This window comes from Scyliorhinus canicula, chromosome 14, assembly GCF_902713615.1.
Source record: "Scyliorhinus canicula chromosome 14, sScyCan1.1, whole genome shotgun sequence".
Taxonomy (NCBI): domain Eukaryota; kingdom Metazoa; phylum Chordata; class Chondrichthyes; order Carcharhiniformes; family Scyliorhinidae; genus Scyliorhinus; species Scyliorhinus canicula.
This window is the reverse complement of record NC_052159.1, coordinates 143,294,281-143,321,975: the sequence shown is the minus strand read 5'-3', so window position 1 is coordinate 143,321,975 and position 27,695 is coordinate 143,294,281. Positions and strand designations below refer to the sequence as shown.

At 46.5% G+C, this 27,695-nt stretch overlaps 1 protein-coding gene across 2 annotated transcripts in view; it reads left to right on the top strand.

Moving 5' to 3' along the window:
* Positions 1-25,134, top strand: part of slain1a (SLAIN motif family, member 1a) — a 119,321-nt gene extending 94,187 nt beyond the window's left edge. For both annotated transcript variants that reach the window (XM_038818960.1, XM_038818959.1), the window contains 3 exons: positions 8,689-8,820; positions 22,185-22,467; positions 24,293-25,134. In XM_038818960.1, the coding sequence (XP_038674888.1) occupies positions 8,689-8,820; positions 22,185-22,467; positions 24,293-24,368 (491 nt within the window). In that variant the 3' untranslated portion in view covers positions 24,369-25,134. The remainder of the gene's footprint in view (positions 1-8,688; positions 8,821-22,184; positions 22,468-24,292) is intronic.
* The last annotated feature ends 2,561 nt before the right edge of the window (positions 25,135-27,695 follow it).

The window sequence follows — 27,695 nt, the reverse complement described above, 5'->3', positions numbered from 1 at the left end:
AGCAGTGGGTGGGGGGGGGAGGGGTGGGGGAGAGCCTCTATCAGGTGGATCTTCCAGCTTCAGTGTCACCGAGGAGGTCCGTCCTCTAGCCCCAGAGAGTTCCTGGAAATCCATCTTCTTTTTCAGAATGTCCATCTTCTTTCTTCAATGATGGGTCGGTGATGTTGGGCGCCTTCTAAAAATTGGACCCAGATATGATGGTGGGCCGCACGCAATCAAGCCTGCCTCACCACGGAATACATTGCTAAACCGCCAGAGGCGTAATTAATTAGGTCAGGGCCGGAGTACAATGGCGTGGTTTCCTATCAGCCTCCCCAACAGGAAACACTTCCCGTCTGCACCCCTGCTATGGGACACAGTTCCAGATGGGAGAACTCTGCTCTGTGTGTGCCAGGCATCACACCTGAAAGCAAAAGACGCAGCACTTGGTTTTGCACGATAAGACTTACAGATTCTGAGGCAGCTGTTCTTAGATTGTGCGGACTTACACATTGCCAGGCAGCCTGATGAAAAACCCCTGGACAGAGGGAGATAGAGGGAGACAGGGAAGCAGCAGCCATTGCAAGCAGCAGGGTAAAAGCTATTTTCGGCTAGCTACCGTGCAGAATGTGAGTGAAAGCAGAGATTTAAGGTCACTGGAAGGATCGCCCTGGCGAGGCCCGGGAGAAGGAATCACCAGAGTGAGCCTCGCTGCTGGAATTCAGTTCTGGAACTAACCGAGGGAAACAGCTTTGGATGGTTATGGATGTTCCGGCTCAGCGGGACGGGGAGAAGTGAAACCTTTAGAAGCTGGGGTTGGCTTTGCACTGCAATTCTGCAGAGAATGTGCTGTGAAGTGTAATGCAGTGTGGGGTTTCCAAGTGTGGTAAAGCGCTAATAGAATTACAGAATCACAAAATTGTTACAATGCAGAAGGAGGCCATTTGGCCCATCAGTGTCTGCACTGGCTCTCTGAATGCGTATTATGACTTAGTGCCATTCCCCTGTCTTTCCCTGTACCCCTGTATATTGTTTCTATTAAAGTAATCATCTAATGCCCTCTTGAAGCCTCTATTGAACCTGCGTCTACCACACATCCAGGCAGTGCATTCCAAACCCGAACCACTCGCTGTTTTAAAAAGTATTTCTCCCATCACATTTTCTTCTTTTGCAAATCACTGTAAATCTGTGCCTTCTCGTTTTTGATTCTTTTACGAACGGGAATAGTTTCGCCCTATCCACTCTGTCCAACCCGATCATGATTTTGAAAATCTCTATCAAATCTCCTCTTAGCCTTCTTCTCTTCATGGAGAACAGTCCCAACTTCTCAAATCCATCTTCAGAACTGAAAGTTTCTCATCCCTGGAACAATTTTTGTAACCCCATTCCGTACTCTCTCCAGTCGGTTCACATCCTTCCTATAGTGTGGCACCCAAAGTATATACAACACTCCACTGGTGTCTAATACAAGTTCAGTACAACTTCCTTGCTCTTTTACACTATGTCCCTATTAATGAAGCTTTATTAATTACTCTCTCCACCTGCCCTGTCCCCTTAAAGACTTATGTACATGTCAATCCAGGTTCCTCTCTGCTCCTGCATCCTCTTTAAAGCTGTACCCCTTTGTGGCGCTTTATTGCTGTGCGATGCTATTCCTCCATCTGCAACTGTAGACTAGGGTCTGAGTGACTCACACGCATATTTATACACAAGCTCCCTGTGGGCGGAGCTAGCCGGCAGGGGCTTACCGGAGGAACCTGTATTACAGGTACAGGCATACATCCCCCTACTGCAAGTACACATCACTACAGTGGTTATATCACCACACCCTTATTTTATACTGTCTCTCCATGTTCTCCTGACCAAAGTGAATCAATTCACATTCTTCTGCATTGAAGTTCATTTGCTACCTACCTGCCCACTCCACTAACTTGTCTATGTGCTTCTGAAGTTGTCTGATGACCCTCACAGTTTAACCACTTCCAAATTTTGCATCATCCATAAACTTTAAAATTATCCTCTGCACACCAAGATCTAGATCATTAATATATATGAGGAAAAGCAAGGGTCCCAACACCACACCTGGGGAATTCCAGCACAGACCTTCCTCCAGCCCAGAATATAACCATTAACCATTGCTCACTGTTTCCTATTATTCAGCCAATTTTGTGCCCATGTCCCTACTGTCCCTTTTATTCCATGAGCTGTAACTTTTCTCACAAGTCTGCTGTGTAGCAATGCATCACATGCCCTTTGGAAGTCCATGCACACCACATCACCAGCGTTATCCTCTTCAACCCTCTCTGCCAGCTCTTCAAAAAAACTCCAAATTCATTAACTTGACGGATCTATAATTGCTCGGCTTATCCTTGCAAACGTTTTTGAACGAGGCCCTAATGTTTGCATCCTCCAATCATATGACACCTCCACTGAGTCTAGGAAAGACTGAAAGATTATGGCCAGTACCCCTTAATTTCTTCTCTCACTTCCTTTCAATATCCTTGAATACAACTCATCTGGTCCCAGTGCCTTGTCAACTTAAATACCAACAGTTTGTCCAATAACTCGTCCTTATCAGTTGTGACCCCTCATGACAGAGTTTCCTTCTTCCTTGGTAAGAAATAAAGGGATATACCTAATTGAGGGCATACTCTAACTATTTTCTCTCGTTAGAGTATTAGTTGCCACTAAGTAATGTTTAGTCAGCGTTGCTTTTAACTTGCTTAATGCAGTAAAAGTCTTTGAAATTGAAATCTTGTCATGCAATTTCTTCAAGTTGGGCATTGGGAATTAATTTTTTAAGAAGTTATTGTTCTCTTTGGGGATCGTAACAAATATTATTTTGACCAGACAATCCATTTTAGGGATGTTGGTGGAGGGATAAATATTCGGCTGGATACTGTCTCTTATTTTCTTCAAGCTAATGCTGTGGGGTCTTTGATGCCCAACTTTGAGGGAAGATAGGGCTTCAATTTAATGCCTTATCTGGAGGACAGCAGCTCGGAGAGTGCAACGCTCTCCTGGTACCGGGCAACACGGTAGCATAGTGGTTAGCGCTGTGGCTTCACAGCACCAGGGCCCCAGATTTGATTCCCTGCTGGGTCACTGTATGTGCGGAGTCTGCACGTTCTCCCCGTGTGTGCGTGGGTTTCCTCCGGGTGCTCCTGTTCCCTCCCACAGTCCAAAGACGTGCAAGTTAGGTGGATTGGTCATGCTAAAATTGCCCTTAGTGTCCAAAAAGGTTAGGAGGGGTTATTGGGTTAAGGGGATAGGGTTGAAGTGAAGGCTTAAGTGGGTCGGTGCATACTCGAAGGGCCGAATGGTCTCCTTCTGCACTGTATGTTCTGTGTTCTACTACACCATGAGCCCAGATTTTGTGTTCCCGTTCTCATATAGGTATCTAACCAAGAGATGGATTTTTAAAAAAATTTAGTGCCCAATTCAGTTTTTTCCAATTCACCGACCCTACACATCTTTGGGTTGTGGGGGCAAAACGCACGCAGACACAGGGAGAATGTGCAAACTCCACACAGACAGCGGCCCAGAGCTGGGATCAAACCTGGGACCTCGGCGCTGTGAGGCAGCAGTGCTAACCACTGTGCCACCATGCTGCCCTCCGGTTTCTGATTTATAATGAAAGGTGTTTTTAAGTTAATATATCTAATTAAATCAGCTTGCCAGAAATAGACTGCTCACCAGAAATAGACTGCAATATCCTAGATGAGCACATCTCACTGCTTTGGGAAGAAAGTTTCTCTGGTGGTGCTAACCATGTCCTGGAATTTATACTTCAGCAATGTTTAAAAAGATTGGCTTTCCAGTTCCTTCAAATAATGAAGCTTGCATTCCTCGACTCCTTCCTTGAGACAGTTTCTCTGGGAAATGCACAGCGTTAAGTGCCTACAGAAATGTTTATTACCTTCTTATTGTACATCTCTGGAAAGAAGTGAACCAACACCTTCTGTCAAAGAAGTGAATCGTTTGATTGGAACAAGGTCAGCAAAGCCACTGAAATGAAAAATGGAAGAGCACAAGTTCCTTCAGTGTAATCGATAACCTGACCGTGAAATTGCAGGCAGAGGCAACTTTGAAATGCGTACTGTCTGCGCGCGCTTGAATTGAAGAGAAAAAGATCACACTTTCTGGATTGTTCTGAATTTCTACTCCCCACTAGTGACTGATAATGCTTGAAAAAATAATTTCAGCATTTGATTTTTCTGATTTCATGAAATTCGTTGACAGTATATTTTGTATCTTGCTGCTCCTTTCAATCTCCAAAGGGCAAATTTATGGCCATGGAATGTTATTACGCCATTGAAATTTGAACTGAAACTTGATCTATATTCAATGCTACCCTTCTTCATAGATCTGAACCGTGCTTTCAATATCCTTGACAAATATCCCAGTGGAATTGCGACAACAGCCACTCCACATTCGCTGTGGATCAAATATCATCGGCATGCTTTAGTAATTTTAACGCCATATGCAACTATTTTCATCATAACAGTATAATATGTAACAATACATATTGGTTCCCAAGCTGTATTATGTCACAATGCAAAGTATATAAAGTTGTAAACATCAGGGTTGGGAAGGGTGGCACCCCACCCCCCCCCACCCCTCCTGGTGACGGAAGCGGCTCGCCATTGATTGGCATCGGGGTTTTTCGGTACCGCCGCTGGCACTGGCATTTTGCGTTGTTCCCCTGTTGCGCCGCACGGAACCCACGGCCTTGGAAGTTCCCACCCCCAGGAAGGGCCGCAGAATTCAGCCCCAAGACAGTCTCCAAATGAAATGAAAACTTGATTTTGTGCTGAATTATACATCCACAATGTTATGTGCAAGCAATGAATTTACTCTCAGGCTGCATCTCAAATTAACACAAATGCACAATTAAAAACAGAGGAACAAGCGTAACCATTTCAACAGCCCCTCGGTATTTTCCCATCTCTTTTCTGATTTAAAAAAAAACTAACTTGATAAATAGTTGCCATCTGAGCCATTCTGCGCATCTTGCTTCCAATTTCCATTTCCACGAGAAAAATCTCTTCCAAACTATTGGTAATCTGATATTTCCGTAAGTTGAGCTGCCTCCTGCCTGGGCAACTCACAGGAAATTAAATAGGAACGTTGTAGTTTTAAATTTAACAATGCAAGCATGTTCTAAAATTAAATAGAGTCGCTATTTCACATTTATCTCTCATTTCATGTTTTTTGCTCCTGACAAGGAGAAACATTAATACTGTAGAATCATAGAATCCCGACAGTGCAGAAGGAGGCCGTTCGGGCCATTAAGTCTGCAGCGATCCTCTAAAAGAATGCCCTACCGACGCCCACTCCCCCAGCCTATCCCCAAGATCACACCTAACCTTTGGACACGAAGGGGCAATTTTAGCATGTCCATTCCGCTTAACCTGGCACATCTTTGGATAGTCACCCAAGGCCGGAATTGAACCTGGATCCCTGGCTCTGTAAGGCAGCAATGCTAACCAGTGTCCCACCAAACACTTCATTAACATTTCCACTTGTAGAAACATTTAATGCCCTATAAGTTAGAAATAACTTCAATGCATTGAATTTGTTTGATTATCTTAACATTTTAAGAATATACCTGGATTCCTAATGAGCCTTTTTAAATTCATGGCACCACCAGTGAACACTGAATTGCCTAATAAGTAGTACAATTTAACCATTTTATGTAATGAATATCCTTGGCAGAAACTTTTCGTACAGCATTGATGAGCCTTTAATTGTTTTACATTTAGTGAAAAGTACAAAAGTTCTCAGAAGAGTAAGATGAGAGTTTTTCTCTAAACTGCACCTGTTGATTATAATATATTGGCCCAGATCTCCTGGTCTCTGGATCATTGAGGACCAGATGTACTCTGAAAGATGTGCTACAGGACACCTCAGAAGTCCCAATGCACTGATTCCATGGGAATCGCTTGAGAAGTTTGAACTTCTGGTGGGCAATTCTCTTGCTCCTCCTTTCGATGGCACTGACTTATTTAACTGAATAGTTCCCAAGGAAATGTTAGGCAGGAAAACCCTGGTCGAACTCCTGGGCAACTAAATAACTGACCAGCCAGTCACTCGCACTAACCTTCCAACTGCCCCCATCAATATCCGATTGCCACCTCATGACCCCACCCACCCCCCCTACACACCCAAACTGTGCTTGAACCATCTATCTCCCCAGCTCGTCCGCACCACCCCCAGCGAGGGCGTGAACCTGATGGCTATCGATTTAAATGCATTTTGATATTAAAATTCGGCTTAATGCCATTGCTTCTGGGGACATCAGATGCTCCCCCACACCCCCACACTCTCTGGTATAATGTTGGTGGGCATCACTGCTGGTTTACAAAAATGGATGCCAGTCGTGTTGAATATGCCAGGGACTTAGAGGTGAGCAAAGCCCTGGGGTGGTGAGGAACATGACTGAGCAGTGCTGACCTGGCAGTGCCGACCTGGCAGTGTCAACCTGGCAGTGTCAGTTTGGCATTTCCAGCTTGGCACTGCCAGGGGCAGGGACGGGCTCAGTTATGTGTGGGGGGGGGGGGGTGGGGGAGATAATGGAGTGGGGGTGTTGTGCCTGCATGGAGGTTAGGGGATGGCAGAGACATAGAATGGAGGTGCCCCAGGGCAGCACGATGGCGCAGTGGGTTAGCCATACAGCCTCACGGTGCCGAGGTCCCAGGTTCGATCCCGGGTCTGGGTCACTGTCCGTGCGGAGTTTGCACATTCTCCCCGTATTTCCGTGGGTTTCGCCCCCACAAGCCAAAAGATATGCAGGCTAGGTGGATTGGCCATGCTAATTTGCCCCTTAGTTGGAAAAAATGAATTGGGTACACTAAATTTAAAATAAAAAGAATGGGGGGTGCCCTGAAGCCGTCAAGGATGGTGGGGTAGGGGGGGAGGGAGGGAGGAGAGGGTCACCCTGATTGTTGTGTGGTGTAGGGGAGGTGACTGGACATTGAATGGTGGGGGATGTTGGCCCTTAATGTTGAAGGGTTGGGGGTGTTACCCTTGTTTGCCTGGAGACCTGTGGTGGGATTCTCCGCCCCGCCGCGCCACATTTCTGCCCCTACTGGCCGGCGGGATTCTCCGTTACGCCAGCCGGTCAATGGGGATTCCCATTATGGGGCAGCCCCACGCCGTCTGGAAACCTCCCGGGTGCCGGCATAACGGAGAATCACGACGGCGGAGAATCCCACCCTTGATGTGTCGTGGGAGAGGGGAACCTTAAATCTAACTTTGAGATTACAGGTTGCTGGCACGTTTACGCCATGCCCTCCACCCCCAGCTAGCTGTGTAATCCTTGCCAGCATTTTGAAATGGCACAGAGTGCCGTTTGATTTGTCTCGAAAAGGCACCTGAGAAACCAGCGAGTTTCACACTTCCTTTCTCGCCGGATCCAGCACTCTGTGCAACGTTTGGAATATTCCACCCAATGTGTCAAACGGAGGATGCTTCTAACTGCATCATGACTGTAGTCTCAGGTAAGACATGTAGATGGCAACAGGTGGAGGAGGCCTGCTTCCTTCCTGGACAGGGGATTCTGAAGGAGCTTCAAAAAATATTAAAGGGTGTAGTGAATCTGAACTATTTTTTTCTACGGAATTAAAACAAAAAATAATGAAAACGTACATACGTTCCCACATAAGTTCACAAGACATAGGAGCAGAATTAGGCCATTCGGTCCATCGAGTCTGCTCCGCCATTCTATCATGGCCATCCCATCATATAAACCGATGAGAGAGAATGTGGGCTGATGTGTGGAAAGTTAGACCCTCCACAAGAACTATATGACAAAGAGTGACTAATTAAAAGCTGACCTGTTATTCCTTCACAGAAACCGGCCTGTCCTGTTCTTCAGGCAATTTTTGTCTTTTTACATCATATTTCCAATATTTGCACTATGTTGGGTTCCATTTTTTAAAGAAATGGGTGGGATTTTCCCGCCCGCGCAGTGTATATTCCGCTGGCGGAGGGTGACTGCTGTTGGGCGGCGGCAGGGTCTTAAGGTCCTGCCATTGGCTACAGGGCTTTGGGTGCTGCTCGCCCTCCACCACTGGGGAACGGGTTGCGGGGAGGAGGGGCGGGGGGGGGGGGAGAGATTCTGGCCATTAAGTAGCACAATCCTTTTTGTGCATTTGTTTTAGTTGTAGAAAGTAGGTGCCTGTGTGTTATGCTTCTTGACGTAGCATAAGCTGCTTCCGTGATGTACACTCTGACGAAGGAAGGTTCAGACTTGGAAGTAGGTTTAACACATTTATTGAACCATTACCAATTCTCCTACTTGAGTTCGACTCTCTTGCTAATCTAACTATAGTAACTATATCTAACTAACCAGTCTGCTCTAATCCATGTAGTGGGTGTGATGCTTCCCTGATCTGCTCCTGTCTCTCTGAGTGGCGCCTATGGAAAGAGAAAGAGCCTGTGTGCCCTGTCCTTTTATATGGGTAGTCCCCTTGTGGTAGTGTCACCTCTGGGTGTGTCTTGACTGCCCATTGGTCGTGTCCTATCTTACTGACCTATTGGTTGAATGTCTGTGTGTCATGATGTCTCTGGTGCTCCCTCTAGTGTTTACTTAGTTGTAGTGTAATTACATTAACCCCTTGTGTATTTACAGTGATGCATATCACCACAGTGCCTTTGTCAATGTTCAGTTTGTAGCTGAATTAAATGTTATTTTTACTGTTGCAGAAAAGCTCAGGCGCAGCATGCCAAACCTGGCTCGTTCGTTCAGTACGACGAGTTCACCGGAATCCTTCAAGAACAGCAGAAGTTTTGATTCCAACCTACAGAATGGAATTTCACGACTCCAATCACCAGCTTGTGAGTATAAACTGTGCCCGTGAGAAACCTCCATCATGGCTCAACATTTCTGAAGAGATACACTTGCGTCGGACACAGCCGAGGAACAACTCACTAAATTGGTCCCTGGGAAGAGGGCGTTGTGCTGTAATGAACGACTGAGAAAATTGGACTTAGATTCTCTGGAGTTTTGAAGAATGTGAGGCGGTCTCGTTGAAACCTGCCAAATTCTGAAAGGGCTTGATAGGTTGAGAGTGTTTCCATTGGTTGGGGAATCTACAACAGTGTGGGGGGGGGGCATGGTCTTAGGTTAGGGGGTGCTCATTTAGGACTGTTGGGGAGAAATTTCTTCACTCACAGGGTTGTGAATCTTTGGATTCTCAGTCCCAGAGGATTGTGGCTGCTCCTTGTTGAATATATTTCAGGCTGGGATTGACAGATTTTTGGTCTCTCAAGGAATGAAGGGCTATGGGGAGTGGGTGGGAAAATGAAATTGAAGACAAAGATCGGCCATGTTTGTATTGAAAAGCGAACAAGACTCAATTGGCCATGTGGTCTACTCCTGCTCCTATTTCTTATGTTCTTATGTGAGGTCAGTTCAGCTTTCTGCTGATTATGTTCCTTATTCAATTGTATGATGTTCCTTATTCAATTGTTATCCGATGTTTTCCTGCTCACGATGGCACAGTGGTTAGCACTGCTGCCTTAGGGAGCCGAATTCGATTTCGACCTTGGGTGACAGTGTGGAGATTGTACTTTCTCCTCATGCCTGCGTGAGCTTCCAACGGTTGCTCCGGTTTCCTCCCAGTCTAAAGATGTGGAGGTTAGGTGGATTGGCCAGCTAAATTGCCCTTTAATGTCCAAAGATGTGGAGGTTAGGTGGATTGGCCATGATCAACATGCAGGGTCACAGGGATAGGGCGGGGCGATGGGCCCAATCCTCTTTTGGAGGGTCGATACAGACTTGATCGCTGAATGGCTTCCTTCTGCACTGTAGGGGTTCTATGATTCTATGAATCTGAACAAATCGGACTTCCCTTTTCATATGAATCTCTTTCCACTCTGGTTTTTAAATATTCGCCTTATTTAGCCATGTGCCATTCTCGGACTAAAAGGGTGAGTAAATTAGCTGCTGGCAGGCCTCTCTCAGGGTTGCCTCGCTAATATTTTCCCAGGTGCACACAGGAACACTGAGATTGAGGGAAGGATTTTTCTCTTGCTCATGGACTAGCTAAGAATTGTCTGAGTGGTCAGCATAAACCTCCTTGTGGTCTGCAGAGCTTGTTTTAGGAATTTGAAAGTTTGTTGTGCAGTCTTCTTGACCTTTCCATAACACCCGAGACAAACCTAATAACATATTAAATAAGGGGAACTTTGTATTTATTGCCATAAACCGGTGTGGCAATTAGCCACACTAAATGGGGAAACTGTACACACAGTGGCCAGATGTCACAAATATCGCACTTAAGATTTTTCAAAGGAAACTTTGTCTTGGAAAATAGGAAGGGAGAATGAGAGCTGAGCTAATAGATCCTGGAAAGTTGAAAGTCATGTTGAAAAGTGCAGCATCAGTCCTAGGAGAGAGGTACTGGATGGCACTGCCCGAGAGAGTGGTGGAGGCAGGTTCAATCGAGGCATTCAAGCACTGATTCCTGGGGTGGCAGGATTGTCGTGTGAGGAGAGATTGGGTTAATTGGGCCTGTATCACTGGGATTTAGAAGAATGAGAGGGGATCTAATTGAAACGCATAAAGGTGTGACAGACTGGAGGCCGGGATGTTGTTTCCCCTGGCTGGAGGGGCTACCACAAGAGGTCACAGTCTCAGGGTATGGGGTGGGCCATTTAAGTCTGAGATGAGGAGAAACGTCTTAACTCAGAGGCTGGTGAACCTGTGAAATTCTCCACCACCTGAATATATTTCAGAAGAAAGTAGATAGATCCTCGACTCTAAAAGTGTCAAGGAGTATGGATCTGGGTGGCATGGTAGCGCAGTGGTTAGCACTGCTCCCTCAAAGCACCAGGGGCCCGGGTTCAATTCCCACGGCAGGTGACACCATGTGTTGTTCCTCATGTCTTAATAAAGCTCGTAGTCTCAAAGGTGGAGAAGATGCTTTATTGTGAATTTGTTCTCTCTTCAGAGCTTAACTTACGGCTACCTCAAATGCTGCCTGCCTGTGTCTGTGTCCTGCTATGAGTTCTGCCTTCCGTGAAGTGTGTCCTCACTTCCTGTCCCTGTGTACTTATAGCTCTCCCGTGCTCCCTCTAGTGCTTGCTCAGTTGTATTACATCTACTCAGATCTACAATCACCACAGTGACTGTGTGGCGTTTGCGCTCTTTCCCCGTGTCTGCGAGGGTTTCCTCCAGGTGCTCCAGGTTCCTCCCGCAGTCCAAAGATGCGTAGCTTAGATGGATTGGATGTGCTAAATTGCCGTATAAGGTCACAAAGATGTGTAGGTTAGGTTAACGGGCTATTGAGATTGGGCATGGAAGTAGGCTTGGGTGGAGTGCTTATTCAGAGGGTCAGTGCAGACTTGATGGGCCGAATGGCCTCCTTCTGCACTGTCGGGATTCCATGAGCGGGCTCTGGAGTATGGTGTTGGGGTTGATAAACAGCCATGACTGCATGGCAGAACAGGGTTGAAGGACCGAATGGCCTAATCCTGGTCTTTTTTTCTATGTTTCCCATGAGATTATTCCATGAAAAAGAAACAATCCGCAGGGTTACGAGGAAAAAGCAGGTGAAATTCAGGAGATGTTGCAGCCATAATGAGCTGAATATACCTGAGCTGTGCGGCAATACCTCTGTGATTCTGAGATTACTTCTATTAATAGAGGAACTTTGGCGGATGATAATTCCCCCTACATGAGGCGTTTACATCATTCCTCAAATTCCCTTATTCCACCTACAATTCTTTCTTACGAGTAATTGGTGATTCATACTCTTCAGATCTTATTTTAAGATTCTTCATTAAATAGAAGGAACCTCACCAGTTCAATTTGAAGCACTTTTGGCCGGATTCTCCGGAGTGTTGGCGCCAGGTCAGGATTCGTTGATTTCTATGACATCAAAATTGCCGCTGCACCTGGACCGGTTCAAGACCGTTTAGGTCTAGCACTGGCGCAACTGGCGTCAATGTGAAACAGTGCCGGATTCGCCGGGTCCAGGATTGATACACATAGAACAGTACAGCACAGAACAGGCCCTTCGGCCCTCAATGTTGTGCCGAGCCATGATCACCCTACTCAAACCCACGTATCCACCCTATACCCGTAACCCAAACCAACCCCCCCTTAACCTTACTTTTTACACTACGGGCAATTTAGCATGGCCAATCCACCTAACCCGCACATCTTTGGACTGTGGGAGGAAACCGGAGCACCCGGAGGAAACCCACGCACACACGGGGAGGACGTGCAGACTCCGCACAGACAGTGACCCAGCTGGGAATCGAACCTGGGACTCTGGAGCTGTGAAGCATTTATGCTAACCACCATGCTACCGTGCTGCCCTACAGGAGGCTGACAAGATGCAGCCGCATATACACACTTCACTCCCCACAAATACCGTCCCGGCCAACAAGATGGCAGCAAGACGCGCGGCACTGAGATTTACGGATGCCGAGCTCAAAACCCTCCTGGATACCATGGAGGAGAGGCAGGCCACCCTGTACCCCGTGGCGGGGAGGAGGTTGCCTGCCGCCATTTGACGTGCCTGGGTGGAGGTGGCAGAGGCCGTGGGCAAAACCGTGCGGACCGGACAGCAGTGCCGAAAGAAACTGCACAACCTCCCCTGGATGGTCTGGGTGAGTAGTCAGCACTGCACCCCTGGCACTACACACACCTAACCAGACCCCCCCACCCGGAGAGTGGCATAACACCCACCTTGCACCACATGTCGGCACCCACTGGCTGCCATGGCCGGGTGCCCTGACCACTGAAGCCACCAGCTACCCACCCCTGGGCTGCATGCGACAAAGTGCCGAACACCCCCCACCCCCAGGAGAAGGCAGATCCTCGAATGACGAGCGCGGCAGGAACACAGGAAGCCTCCTTTGTACCTCCTCCTCCTCAGTCTGTTAAGCGGCTGGTTCTCCATCCTCATCGGCTGCATCCTTTTCCTCTGGGGCATGCTCCACTGATTCAGCTTCCTCCTCCTCCTTGGGCAGCTCCAGCTGGTACAGCCACAGTGTATCCCCCCAGGGCCGTGGCGGTTAGGAGGAAGGCCTCCATTGCTGGTTGAATTCCAATACGCATTGTCTGCAGGGGGCTAAAGGCTGACATATTAACATGGTGCATACCCCCGTGCCCAACCAGTTCCAACAGGCTACATGGTGGCCTTCCCCCATCTCTGCATCCCTGGCCCCGTCAGTGCCTGGCACCGTGGGGGTCTTTGGCCCTGGCGCCCATCCCTGCTGCCAGTGGTACTGTCGGCTGGTGCTTCCCTTGCCAGTGGTGCACTCTGGCACCCCCTGTAAGGGCTATTGTGGGCATTGCCTTTGGGCGGGCCGCGTGATGCCCTGCACCGGTGGGTGGCGGCTGGTTGGGGTGGGGGTGGGAGAGTGTGAGGACATCCATACGACCCATGTCACTCTGCAGAACCATGGGCCAAGCTGTGTGGTTGGAGGAGTGCGCAGCAAGACGGCTGCCTTGCAGGCCGCGGCAATGGCGGTCCGTGCCTGGACCCTGCCCCGGTCCTGTTCGGGGTCACCACACCCCATCCCCCCATCAATCCGGGGTCAGGCCCGCTAATGATATGCAAACGGTGTTTAATGTGTGGGTGAAGTGGAACGCATTGACCTAGCGATCGAGGCTCCGGAGACTTGCGATTTGGAATGAACCCGGCGCCCGCCTCGATTTCGGCGTCAGGATCAACCCTCCGCCCAATCGCCTTTCTTGATTTTGTCATCGGCCGACGGAGAATCCCGCCCCTTATCTTCTCCTACTCCGGGAACTGATTTTTCCCTCATGCCATGAATTTTCACAAAGTAACAGAATTGCATGACATAGGAGGAGGCCATCCTGCCCATTGTGTCTGCACCAGCTCTCCAAACGAGCATCATAACTTAGTGCTATTCACCTGCCTGGTACTGAATCCCTGCTCATTGTCTACATCCAAATAATCATCTAATGCCCTCTTAAATGTCTCAATTAAACCTGCCTCCACTACACATCCAGACATCCCAGATCCAAATCACTTGTGTGAAAGCGTTTTTCCTCACCTCACATTTGCTTCTTTTGCAAATCACTTGAAATCTGTGCCCTCTCATTCTTCATCCTTATACAAGTTTGAACAGTTTCTCCCTGTCTACTCTGTCCAGCCCCCTCATGATTTTGAGCCTCTGAATCAAATCTCCTCTTATCCTTCTTCTCTCCAAGGAGAACAGTCTCAACCTCTCCAACCTAACCTCAATACTGAAGTTCGCATCCCTGGAATCATTCTTGTAAACCTTTTCTGCACGCACCCCAATGGGTTCACATCCGTCCAATAGGATGACGCCCAGAACTGTACGCAATATTCCAGCTGAGGTATAACTAGTATAAGTTCAGTATAACCTCCTTGCTCTTGTACTCTATGCCCTTATTCACAAAAACCAGAATACTATATACTTAATTAACGGCTCTCTCCACCTGTCCTGTCACCTTCAATGATCCATTCACAGATATACTCAGGTCCCTCTGCTCCTGCACACCCTTAAGAATGTTACCCCTTATTTTATATTGTCTGTCCATGTTCTTCCTACTGAAATGCATCACATCACATTTCTCCACCTTGAACCTCATCCGCCACCTATCTGCTCACTCCACCAGCTTGTCTATGTCCTTTTGAAGGTCTACGCTGTCCGTCTCACAGTTTACAACGCTTCCATGTTCCAGTGTTGATATCTCCAATGTGTGTAGAGCCCAATGCAAGGAATGTGACGAAAAGCCCGCATAAAACTCTGACTGGGCCTCTTGAAAGATTCGCAAGAATGGTTCCATTGCTGAGGAACTTTACTTGTGTGGAGATTGAAGAAGCTCGGGACTGTTTTACTGGAGAAGAGAAGGTTGATAGGTGATTTAATAAAGCCTTTCAAAACCAAAACTACGAGGGTCCTGGAAAGAGTAAATAGGGGGAATCTGTTCCCCTCGGTGGATGGATCGAGAACCAGAGGACACCGATTTCAGGTGAAGCAACGATGACATGAGGGAAAGCTATTTTATGCGGGGAGTCACCACTATCTCGAATGCACTGTCTGAAGCCGAGATGGAGGTACATTCAATCTTGGCGTTAAGAAAGATTTTGGATCATTATCTGAGTAGATAAAAAATCTGTGGCGAAAAGGGAGGCCGTGGGACAGGCATGCTTCAAAACCAGAGAGTAGGGCGCATCTGATTACATAGAAAGTCTGCATCCACACACGATTACCAACTTGAGGCCCAATCAGAGTTGCTACTGCAGGGCTAGCATGTTCATGACAGGCCAAGTGACCTCCTCCTGTGCCAGAACCATTCTAACCACTTTATGATTCTATCAATATTTACATTTTTAAATTTATGCTGAACATTTCAGTGTTCTCTTCAGAAACCAAAAGCTTTTAAATAATACATCTTTGTCAAAATAATCACTAAAACAGATCTTGTTAGGCTCTACTCCTGAAGACCTTGTTCTATGAACTTTCGTAACGCAATACTTTGTGATAAATATTTAATACGCCCTTGATAGATTAGATGGAATCAGCGATAAGTAGCTAAACCTAAAACGATTCTGAGTTGGATCTGGCGCTAATTTGGCTGAAGTCATCTGTGGTTGCTGCAGGACCAAGATGATCTGTCTGAGGCTGGAGCAGGAGAGGCCTGGAATTTGTTTGCATTGAAATATTTGTGTGTGTGTGTGCAGTTTTAAATTCCAGTGTATGGTGGTCTCATATTTATATAGAAAGCAGATTGTCGTGTTTCTGTGCTGAATGTGTATATGTCAGTGGTTATGCTCCATAGGAACTATTTTTGTGTGTGATTGCCTCGTCTTTTTAAGAGTATGGGAGTATCAGTTTTGGATATTTTGCATTCGGTGTGAAGATTATTTTATTTAGTGAAGCAGATGTCTCAATGTTTGCGCATGAGGGCCTCCTATATAATCAAATGTGCCGCACTCCCATTTTTTTGATGCACACACCCAGTCCCTTAACTCCAAAAGATTGGGCATTTTCACTACTGGCAATGCTTTGTGTTTTCAAGACAAACTGGACATATTGGACCAATGTAGGGATTCCTTGTAGCTAATTTTTTTTCGCCGCCCTGTCTAGTTTTATCGGAGCCAAAAGCAACAGAAGCGCAGTTTAGTCACGGAAGCACAGTTGGCTTCATTTGCTGAGATTGTTTTCTGAGAGGGTGGATCTTGCCATCACACGGTGTAGCTGATACAAAGAGCATAGATGCATTTAAGGAGCAGCTGGGTGAGGGAGAATGGAATGGAAGGATATCCTGACAGAGTAAGGTGAAGAGGGGTCGGAGGAGGTGGGTGTGGAGCATAAATGCAAACTCAGTACCCTGTTCTGCAGCTTAAGCTATTCGGCTGTAATCAGGTGTAATTTCTAAAGCTGGGTGAGTGTGCATGGGTCTTGCTGGAGCTATTTCCTGAAGCCATGAAGTTGAAACCACACAAGCCGACTTTTGTGTTGTTCATATAGCAACAGCACACCTCAGCTGTGAGACCTTCCAGTTCTTTCTGACATCCTCTTCGCTGTGAAAGAATTCAGATTGTAGTTGGGGGATAGTGCAAAAGCAATAGTGAAATGATAGACGTAGAATTCACAGTACCATTTGGAGGCCATTTGGCCCATCGAGTCTGCACCGGCCCTTAGAAAAAGTGCCCCACTTAAGCCCACACCTCCGCCCCATACCCATAACCCAGTAACCCCAACCCAACCCCTTTGGACACTAAGAGCAATTTACCATGGCCAATCCACCTAACCTGCACATCTTTGGATTCTCCGAGGAAACTGGAGCTCCCGGAGGAAACCCACGCCCACGATGAGAACGTGCAAACTCCACACAGGTAGTGACCCAAGCCGGGAATTGAACATGGGACCCTGGAGCTGTGAAACTACAGTGCTAACCACTATGCTACCGTGCCCAGTGCATAAAGCTGGCTTCAGTTTCTATTTTGTCCCAAGATGCTCGCTGATTGATTCAAGCGTCCTTTCTAGAATGGGACACAGATTGACTCATTGCTTCCCTTCATGCAACGTTGAGTGCTACAACTAAACGTTTGGAAGCAATTGGTCGTATTTTATGCAAAAAGAGTAGGTTAAGAGATGAGTTAAAGGTTTTCAAGGTGGAAGATTTTGTTCGAGGGGGAAAAATATTTCCTCTTGGTTAAAACTGTGTTAGAAAACATGGATTCAAAATTATTGGAAAGGTATAGAGAGGGCCTGAGGAGACACATTTTTGACTCAGACTTATTGGTATCTGGAGCGCACCTTAAATGCTGACTTCATGGAAAATTCTAAAAGGGAGTTGGACAGGTATTTGAAGATGAGAAACTTACAGGATTATGGACAAAATACAGGGATGTGTAATTAAGTATGACTGCTCATTCAAAAAGCCAGCATAGGTCTCCTCTAGCACAGTACATGTCTATGAGTTCATGATTAAATGAAAGTCGAGCTGCAAAGTTGTACTCCTAAACAAAGTGATGCTAATTGGGTAGAGCATGATTACCTTTTAGTGAAAACAGCCAAAAACTGGAATCCGAAACAAACACACAATATGCTGGAACTACAACTACTCGGCTAATTTCCATAAGTGAGTGTTTCAGCCGCACGTCAGAACTAAAAACAGGACTGACGCAGAAGCATTTCAATACAATCAGAACAAAGGAAGGAGAAGAGAAAGGAGGGACTGGTGTAATGATCTGCAACCTGCTTCAAAGAAAACTGGCGGTAGATAAACAACTGATCTTTCCGCTGAAACAATGGAAACATGCATTAGACATTGAGGGCACTGTAGCTAACACAGTGGGGCACAATCTAATGCAGAAATGAGATGGTGGAAAACATTACAATAAAACGGGAGAAGGGGGTAAAATAGTAAGGAAATCTGCTGGCCCTGAAAAGTGTTGGCAGGTTGGGATGTTAGCAGGAAAAGTGCAACCATCAAAGCTATATACTCCCATACTGTTACTATGGTCTGCCTGGCATCTCAACACTTAACGTAAACTCATGATGAATGATATAACCATCTCATATCACCAGCATGTCTTATTGCAAATAGATAGAAGCTTTGCTTAATGTCTGAGGTGATTGAATTCAGCCTTCAAACCAAAAGGTTGCAGAGTACGATATGGGGCTGGATTCTTCGCCGTCGGGTTGCTCCATTTTGCCGGCAGCTCGGGGGTTTCCCGACGGCATGGGGCTGCCCCCACAATGGGAAACCCCATTGACCAGCCGGCGAACCGGAGCATCCCGCTGGCGTGCTGAACCAGAAATTTGGCGCGGCGGGAGGGAGAATCCAGCATCCTAGGGGGCGATTCTCCGCTCCGCAGACCAAGCGCCCACGCACAGGGCCCGGGCACGACCTATTCTGGCCCCACAGGGGGCCAGCACGGTGCTGCAGTGGTTCACACCACTCCAGCGCCCATATGTGGTGCCAAATGGGCGCCGCGCCAACCCGTGCATGCGCAGTTGGGGCAGCTCAATCCTGCACATGCGCAGTTGGGCTGCGCCTTCCTGCGCATGCGCGGGGAATTTCTTGCGCGCGCCGGCCCCGATGCAATATGGCGTTGGTGTTCAGGGGCCGGCCGCAGCGGAATGTAGGCCCGGGGGGGGGGGGGAGAGGCTGGCCCGCTGATCGGTGGGCCCTGATCGCAGGCCAGACCCCTTCGGAGGCCCCCCATGGTGAAGGAGCCCCCCTCCCCCTGCCCCCACAGGCCCCCCCCCCCGAGCGTTCCCACAGAGTTCCCGCCGGCAGCGAACAGGGGTAGACGGCACCGGCGGTACCCTGTCATGTTGGAGCGGCCGCTTGGCCCTGGAGAATTGCCGCTCGCCATTTGTGGCAATTCTCCGAGTGGCCCAGCGCGATTCACGCGGGGGTGTGGGAGAATCGCATGCGGGGATCGGGGCGGTGTGCCGCGATTCGCGCAGCGCCCCGGCGATTCTCCCACCCGGCGTGGGTGGGTGGGGGGGGGGGGGAGAGATTACTGCCCCTGGTGTTTCTACAATCTGCCTTGAACTTCAGTACTAAAGATAGAATCCCTACAGTGCAGAAGGAGGCTATTCAGCCCATCGAGTCTGCACCGCCTTTGAAAGGCCACCCTACCTAGGCCCAATCCTCCGTTCTATTCCTGCAACCTCACCCTAAGGGACAATTTAGCATGGCCAATCCAGCTAACCTGCACATGTTTGGACTGTGGGAGGAAACCGGAGCAGCTGGAGGAAACACACGCAGACATGGGGAGAAAGTGCAAACGTCACACACAGTGACCCAATGTCGGAATTGAACCCGGGTTCCTGCCGCTGTGAGGCAGCAGCAGTGCTAACCACTGTGCCACTGTAGAGGGAGTGGTCAGAATGGTCATGGGATGGAGTTGCAGAGAACCCAGTGCTTATTGTGGACAGAAGGGGTACTTGCAAACCAGGCACCTAACCTGCTTTTGGTCTCCATGGGGTGTAGCGGAGATTGCAGCGTGAGCAACAATTGTAATATTCTGCGTTGCCGAAAGTATGTGCATCTCTCACGGAAGCAGTGTTCGCAGCCCTGGAGAATAGGGTGGGGGAAAGTGAGTGAATAGCTTTAGTATCATCTGCTCTTGCAGGAGTAGGTGCCCCGCGGGCAAAGGCAGCTGAAGGAAGGGGTGGTGAAAGAATGGAATAAGATGTCACGGAGGGAACATTCCATCCGAAAAACAGAGAGGAGGGAAGCAGGAGATAGGCTCTGTGTGGTCTGTAGCTGGCAGGAGGCCCAGACGATGATGTGGTGACTGCAGAGGTTTACCTTCCATGCATCGAAGGAGAAAACAATCTGTTGGTGTGTTCAATGTGCTGCGCTGAGAGCAGGAATTTTATTTTAAAGTAGAGCTTTTCTCCTATTGGAGCACCATTCTCATCCTATCCATCTCCGTGGTAACACAGCGGACGGCAGGCTCGACTGCCATCCAATCCACATAAAGTTCAGCTCCAAATACCCCACTGGCAGCATCAGCTGATTTGCCCGTGCCAAATGAAACAAGCTCCGCTCTCTCTCGTCAGCTGTGTAGACAATTAATATTATTCCACAAGAGGGAGAGATACATGCCGATAATATATGACCCGCTGATAGAGGCCGCTGATTGCTTTGTTTATTTTATTCTTTGCTAGTGTGTCAAAATGCAGGATAACCAGGCAGTGAAGGATATAACACCGATGTCAAGTCTTTATTAACTTATTAGCTTTTATTTAGGGATACTGATCACATATCTTCGTGCCTCCAACAGCATAGCCCTATTTCAGCCTGTTATTTTAATGTGTTAACACAGGTAAATCCTGAATTAAACCCTTTACCTGAACACAATTAACACCCAATTAATATGTGGTTGCAAGTAGCTCCCAGTATATTTTAAGGGAAGCTATGCACAGATTTGGGAATATTTTGTTTCCAAGGGAAAATGTGCAACAGAATGATCAGTCGTGCAAACTAGTGATCTCACTTATTGTAAGGTCGCATCTGAAGCTTGCTCCTGAGTTGCTGGAAGATTTACATTTGTCACTTTGTGAGTCACAATGGGAATGGATAGAGCAGCGATTTAGCTTGCTGCCACAACTCCGAATGCGCAGAGAGAAGATGGAGTGCTCTGCAGGAGTTGACACTCAGCAATGACAAGCTGCCAAATAGAACGCTTTGGGATAAGGGCAGGAACCGGTTGAAATAAAGAGTCATCGGGGACCTTTTATAAATGATGCGAGCTGAGGCGTTTAGGGAAGGAATTTCAGAAAGTAGGGCCCCCTTTATGATGGAGCATGAAGCGATGCTATGTGGGAACTTGTATTTATGCAGAATTCACAATCTGTTTTTTTTGACTGACTGAACCGCTGTGACCAAAGGAATCCCAAATGAAATTGGTCATTTTCATTTTCAACTGGTAACATTCAGTATGCCTACTGCACAGCTCAAATCATTGCAAATGATGTGTGAAATGCTTCTGTTGAATTGGAGCTTCTTCACATTCAGTTTTCAGGAGAAGCTGGATAATTATTTAGCATTTTTGACCCTTGTACCTTTGTTGCCACATTAAAACCTATTGTGAATGGACAATGCAAGACAGCAATCTGATTCATCTAACTTTCAGACCAAGCCTTGCAGCTTGAAACAATGCGGTATATGCTGCCAGGGAAATGCTATACATGTCTACCTATCGCTGCTGTGCACTGAAGTTCATGGAAGGGTAACATTTCCATTTAAAGATTAGTGTAGTTGAGTGTACCGCCCAAGCGGTCCAAAGGTGGAAACTCCTACTGAGAGGATGTTATAGAACATAGAACAGTACAGCACAGAACAGGTCCTTCGGCCCTCGATGTTGCGCCGAGCAATGATCACCCTACTCAAACCCACGTATCCACCCTATACCCGTAACCCAACAAACCCCCCCTTAACCTTACTTTTTAGGACACTACGGGCAATTTAGCATGGCCAATCCACCTAACCCGCACATCTTTGGACTGTGGGAGGAAACCGGAGCACCCGGAGGAAACCCACGCACACACGGGGAGGACGTGCAGACTCCGCACAAACAGTGACCCAGCCGGGAATCGAACCTGGGACCCTGGAGCTGTGAAGCATTTATGCTAACCACCATGCTACCATGCTATTACTGTGTAACCTGCACATATCCTATTGGGTTGGGGCAATTAGTTACCCCATGGTTTATGTTAGGGTCAATCAACTAAATAGAATAACAGAAATTAACTGAAGGATAAATTAAAAGGGTCTGCTCCTGGTAGGGGCACTGCCCAGAAATAATAAAGAACAATGGAAACTTAGCAAAATCAAATCATAATGTGAAAAGAACGGTCGACAAAGCAATCCAACCCCTGCGGTGTCTACTGGGCATGGAAGGCCCCGGGGGTGACCGTGGGTGGTTGCCCCTTGGATCTTGAGAAACATGAGCTCCCTTGATAAGGGGGTAGGTCAATTGATAACCTTTTCTTTTTTTTTAAAGTGTTTTTATTGGATTTTCACATTTTATTGTTAACTTTTTCTGTAGTATAAGTAGAAGCAGCCAATTTGGTACCGGCTAAAGAGAAGACCAGTAGCAAAGTGAAGTGTCGTTTGACTTACAAACTCTTCGTGGCCTCACAAAAGTATGAGGGGGGGAAATAAATAAAAATGAAACGTGTTGTACAAGTAACCTTGAACTTCTCTTCACTTCAAGGTCCTTCTCTAAATAAACTACAACACCGAGTCAACAGCGTCAGCCATTTTCCATTGTCAGTCCGGCAGCCACCTAAAGCAACGGCATACGTGAGTCCGACCGTGAGTAACACGAATGGGATCCATACGTCAGTCAGTTTGCATTCCATTTCGAGCACTGGCATCCCTCTACCAAATAGGCCTGGTAACACAGGAATACCGGGTCGGAGTGGCCTTCCCAGACCAACATCTACCATCGGAAGTAGTGGAATACCCAGGAGCAAACTGGCGCAACCTGTTCGAAGGTAAAGCCTTATTGCAAGAAGTAATTTTAATTTGTAAACTAAAGGGATTTATTCTTTTCCATGTTTTTTTTATTATTGGTACCGTTTGCCGTTAACGCCTAGTTGCTGCTGTTTTGTGACTTGTCCAGAGGGAGTTGAAGTTTAGTTCATTTCTGCTCCACCAGGATAAAGTAACCTTATTTAACATGTGTATCAGGATCCGACAGAGTTTACTGGAGTCCATCAAATCTTTCACTCTATCTCCAGATGCTAACTTCCATGCACCTTTGCGCATGTGCACTTTCCTCACTGGAGTTGAATTATGTCCACTCACGTTTCGGTTCAGTTTTCATTTTTGAATACATGATATTAGTGTCGAGGAGAGTTTGAGTTTCCCCTCATTGTTTTTAGTCAGCCCGAGGCAGAGATGATCAAGCAGTAATCAGATGCCGGGTTTGCTCAATTATTAGTGAATAATCAATTTCTATACCACAAGCAATGCAGAATATTCCATTAAACAGTGCGATACAGGATATCCGCCTGCATAAGTAATTTCTAAAACAGAAGGGAAAAAATAATATGAAATGGATATTGTTGATTGTAGGTTTATGAGGATTAAGAGTAGAATTTAATGATGTAATGGAAAGTATATTAATGAGTGCTAAGCACAGTATGTTATGGTAGAGTGGAATATAGATTAATGAGGATTAAATGTAGAAAATGTAATGGGGGTGAGAAAGAGAATTATTGGAGATTAAGCATTAAGTGTGGTACATTTTTATACGACTATATGCTTAATACTGACCCTGCAATTGTATATAAGCAAGGCATATGCCCTTTGCAATTGCGGTGTCTCTAAATGCAGCCAACTGAAAACAAAACCCAGATTCAAATGTCCTCGAATACCACGCCCCAGCAGTCAGCCCTTATAACCATGTGTGCGTTTGTGTGTGCATGTGGATCAGTGATGAAAACGTTAAATATGTTGTGTCAGAGCATACTTCCTGTCAAATTTTTCCATTTAATTGTTCTCCTGCGCATGATTATAATGCAGCTACCTGTGCAAACTTGCCATGTAATTATAACCTCCTGTCAGCAGAACATTTGGGCGTGGGAGGGTATAATTACTATGCATGAGGCTCACATCGACACTTGGGTTAGAAATACGGTCATATGGCAATTCAAAAATAAGGACTAACTGATTACTTCAAAGGATGGTGAATTATGTCTGCACACACTGATCTCAGTACTCGTCACCCTGTAACCCCATTTTAACTGAAGGCTACACTTAGTCTTGACTTTCCATATGCAGCACCACAAGAAACCGATGAGTCTTCCATAGCAGTCATTGACTTACTGACCAAGTGTCAGTAGGGGCTGGTTTAGCTCACCAGGCTAAATCGCTGGCTTATAAAGCAGACCAAGCAGGCCAGCAGCACGGTTCGATTCCCGTACCAGCCTCCCCGGACAGGCGCCGGAATGTGGCGACTAGGGGCTTTTCACAGTAACTTCATTGAAGCCTACTCGTGACAATAAGCGATTTTCATTTCATTTTCATTTTCAAGTATTACACCATTGGAATGATGCGTTAAGAGCAATTAGTAGAAGAGCTGCCATGTTGTTGAAAATAATTTATTCCATTGTCAGTAAATTGACTTCAGTGAGTCATTTGGACAATAGTGGGCATGCAATTAAGTCACAATCCAATATGTTATTCCAGAAATGGCTGTTCACAATATCAGCGGATGAATATAATGCACTTCCATGATACTCGTGCTGTTTAAACTGGAACTGTCAACTTTGTGGCCTGTGAGTTAACCTGCTGTATGTTTTGCTTCATTTCCAGTTTTCTTCAACCCCCAAAGCCCCTTACTGCACACAGTTCTCTTAAAGATGGAAGTTGGAGAGATGGCTGTTACTGACCTTCACTGCCCCAGAGACTGTTTAAGCAGGAGGAGCAGTTACACCGTGAAACCCAGCTGGCTGGGTTTCGACATGTCACAAGATGTTCGCACCGACAGTTGGTTTCAGTGAAAATGCTCAAGCCTAGGCGAGACACACAATTAAATAAGTTTTGTTAATAAGTAATATAAGTGAACTAACTGTTGTGCTTTTAAAACTTGGCCCTGTGCATTGTAATAATCTCAGATCTGCGGATTAGTGCAAAATGCCCCTCGACCAAATTCAAGATTTTTAATGTTAGGTTTACATTATTCATGATTCAAACTACAATCAGTATTACGATCAGTGTTTTGCCATAAGGGATTTCTTTTTTATTTAGGGAACAAAATTAACTTTGCCTTTGTTGAATTGCATTTGAAAAAAAAACTGTTAACCTCTTGAGTTGGGAACACTTCATTTTAAGTGTGTGTTGCAAGCTAGCACTTGTTCAACAAAACTGTGGTACCTCAACTAAAAGCAACAGTTATAAAAACTCCAGTTGTGTTGCAAATGACATTTAATAAAATCTCCACAAGATGGGAATAAGAAGCTAAAACTGCCTCATGAATAAGTGATGAGCACATGATGATGGTTTTAGGTATACACCACATATATAAATGTTCATGGAATCCCAACAGTGCAAAATTCGACCAATCGGCCCATCGAGTCTGTACCAACCCTTCAAAAGAGCACTCTACCTCGGCCACTCCCCCGCCCTATCCCTGTACTCCTGCACAGTGATCATGGCCAATCTACCTAACCTACACATCTTTGGACACTAAGGGGCAATTTAGCATGGGCAATCCACCTAACCTGAACATCTTTGGACTGCGGGAGGAAACCGGAACACCCAGGGGAAACCCGGACAGGCACAGGGAGAACATGCAAACTCCACATAGTCACCGAAGGCTAGAATCAAATCTGGGTCCCAGGCGCTGTGAGGCAGTAGTGCTAACCACTGTGCCACCGTGCTGCCCACATATTTGTTCATTTATGAGTGTTGGCGAGAGATTTGAATACAGGAATATCTCAGTCAGTGCTGTATGACATTACATAGCATTACAAAGTATCTACAGCACAGAAACGGCTCGACAGGTGTATGCTGATATTGATACTCCAAGTGAACCTCCTCCAACCCTTCATCTAGCCCTATCTTTATGTGCTTTTCTGCCCTTTCCGTCTGTAGCTAGTATCCATTCTATTCCAGCGCACCTATACTTTGTGGAAGCAGATTCCCACTCTCTAACCATTCACTGGGTAAAGATGTTTCTCCTGAATTTCCCATTGGATCATTAGTGGCAACTAATATCACACTCTGAAATGCGTGCCTTTTCTGGGTATTTACACTGTCCGTTCACAACGTCACTAAAGGTGAAATGTCACCGCCAAGGACAGGGGGTTGGAAATAGAAACAAAGTGCTGGGAAAAGCTCAGCAGGTCTGGCAGTACTTGTGGACAGAGAAGCAGAGTTAACTTTCGGACTTGAAACGTTAACTCTGTTTCTCTCTCCACAGATGCTGCCAGACCTGCTGAGATTTTCCAGGCACTTCCTCTTTTTGTTTAGTTCAGATTTCCAGCATCCGCAGAACATAGAACATAGAGTCTGCACCGACCCACTTAAGCTCTCACTTCCACCCTATCCCCGTAACCCAATAACCAACCCCCCTCCCCCCCCGAACCTTTTGGACACTAAGGGCAATTTAGCATGGCCAATCCACCTAACCTACACGTCTTTGGACTGTGGGAGGAAACCGGAGCACCCGGAGAAAACCCACGCAGACACGGGGAGAACGTGCAGACTCCACACAGACAGTGACCCAGCGGGGAATCGAACCTGGGACCCTGGCGCTGTGAAGCCACAGTGTTAGTCACTTGTGCTACCGTGCTGCCCACAAAAGTATTTTTCCCACATAGTGTTTTTCTTTTTATCAGTACAGTGAGTTGGAGGTTGTCTGAGCTTGAGGATAATATGGGGATTTACATCTTTGGCATGTTTTACACATCTCCTCATTTCATCACGGGGCAGAACAACCACATACAAGGTTGAAACCACTGGCAGGGCCCACAGTTATTTAGCATTGTTTACATTCTAGCCTTGACATCATTGGATGTTTACAATTCAATTCTTTAACTCACAAATGTGATGAATACTTATTCCAACTTATACAAAAAGCAATGAATACATTTGGCACTGTGGCAAGCATTGGTGTGATGATTGCCTTATACTTTGGAAAGTATTGCAATTTTTTGATGAGTTGCTTTCAGATATTTCTTAAAGAAATTGGGGCTAGAAATTGGTTTTAGCTGACTTTTGGGTGTAGGGCCACGATTGCTGAGAGCCTGCACCTGTTGCAAACAAAGTGAGCAGCACGTAGAATTCGGGCGCCCACTTCATTTCTTTGATTGTAATTACTCCACCCTTGGTGGCCGTGTCTTCGGTTGTCTAGACCTCGAGCTCTGGAATTCTATCTCTACACCCCTCTTATCGTTCCTGAGCCTAATTGGAGGATCAATCTTGCAGCGCTGTCCAATTGTTTTGCTAGAGTTTGTGCATCACATTCGGCTGGGAACTTGGTCTTCGCAGACCTCCAAGCCAATATGACTCCTGTGCAAATGTAAATTTAGCCAATGCAGATGTATTGTTTCTGGTGAAACTACGAGCAGGTACAACCTACCATGGGCGAGCAATCCAGAGTACCGGAACTATCCCCATCAAAGTCATAGAGAATTGGAGTTACTCCCACCTATATATGGCCCCTCGTTCTGGACCCTCTTGTAAGTGGAAACATCTTCTCTACATCCAACCTATCAGCCCCTTTTAATTTTTCCCACGAGCTCTGCAATGGTGACACGGTATTCTCTATTATGGATACAAGAAGCCTAGTCTGTTCAATCTTTCCTGTTGGCTAGAACTTCTGGTGTAATACTTGTTAACCTTTTAATGTCTTCTCCAGTGCCTCCGGGCCCTATCTATAATATGGAGACCAGAAGTGTTTAATGCAGTCCAAGTGTGGTCTAACCAAGACACCATACAACTTTTTAATTTTGTCCCCCTTGAAATAAGCCCCTGTACTTGTGAGTACAGTACTTTTTTATCGGCCTGTTAATCTACGTGTAGTCATTTTTATTTCTCTACTCCCAGATCCCATTCCTCTTCTACCCCATTTACGACACTTTCTAATGCTCTAGCCCCAAGTCTACACGTCCACCCATTTCCCCCAAAGACACAGGCCCAAACTCCCAGCACTTCACTCGGAGCCTTTTACTTCATTTGTCCCACTTCTGCTGCCGGTTCAGCTGACCCGTTT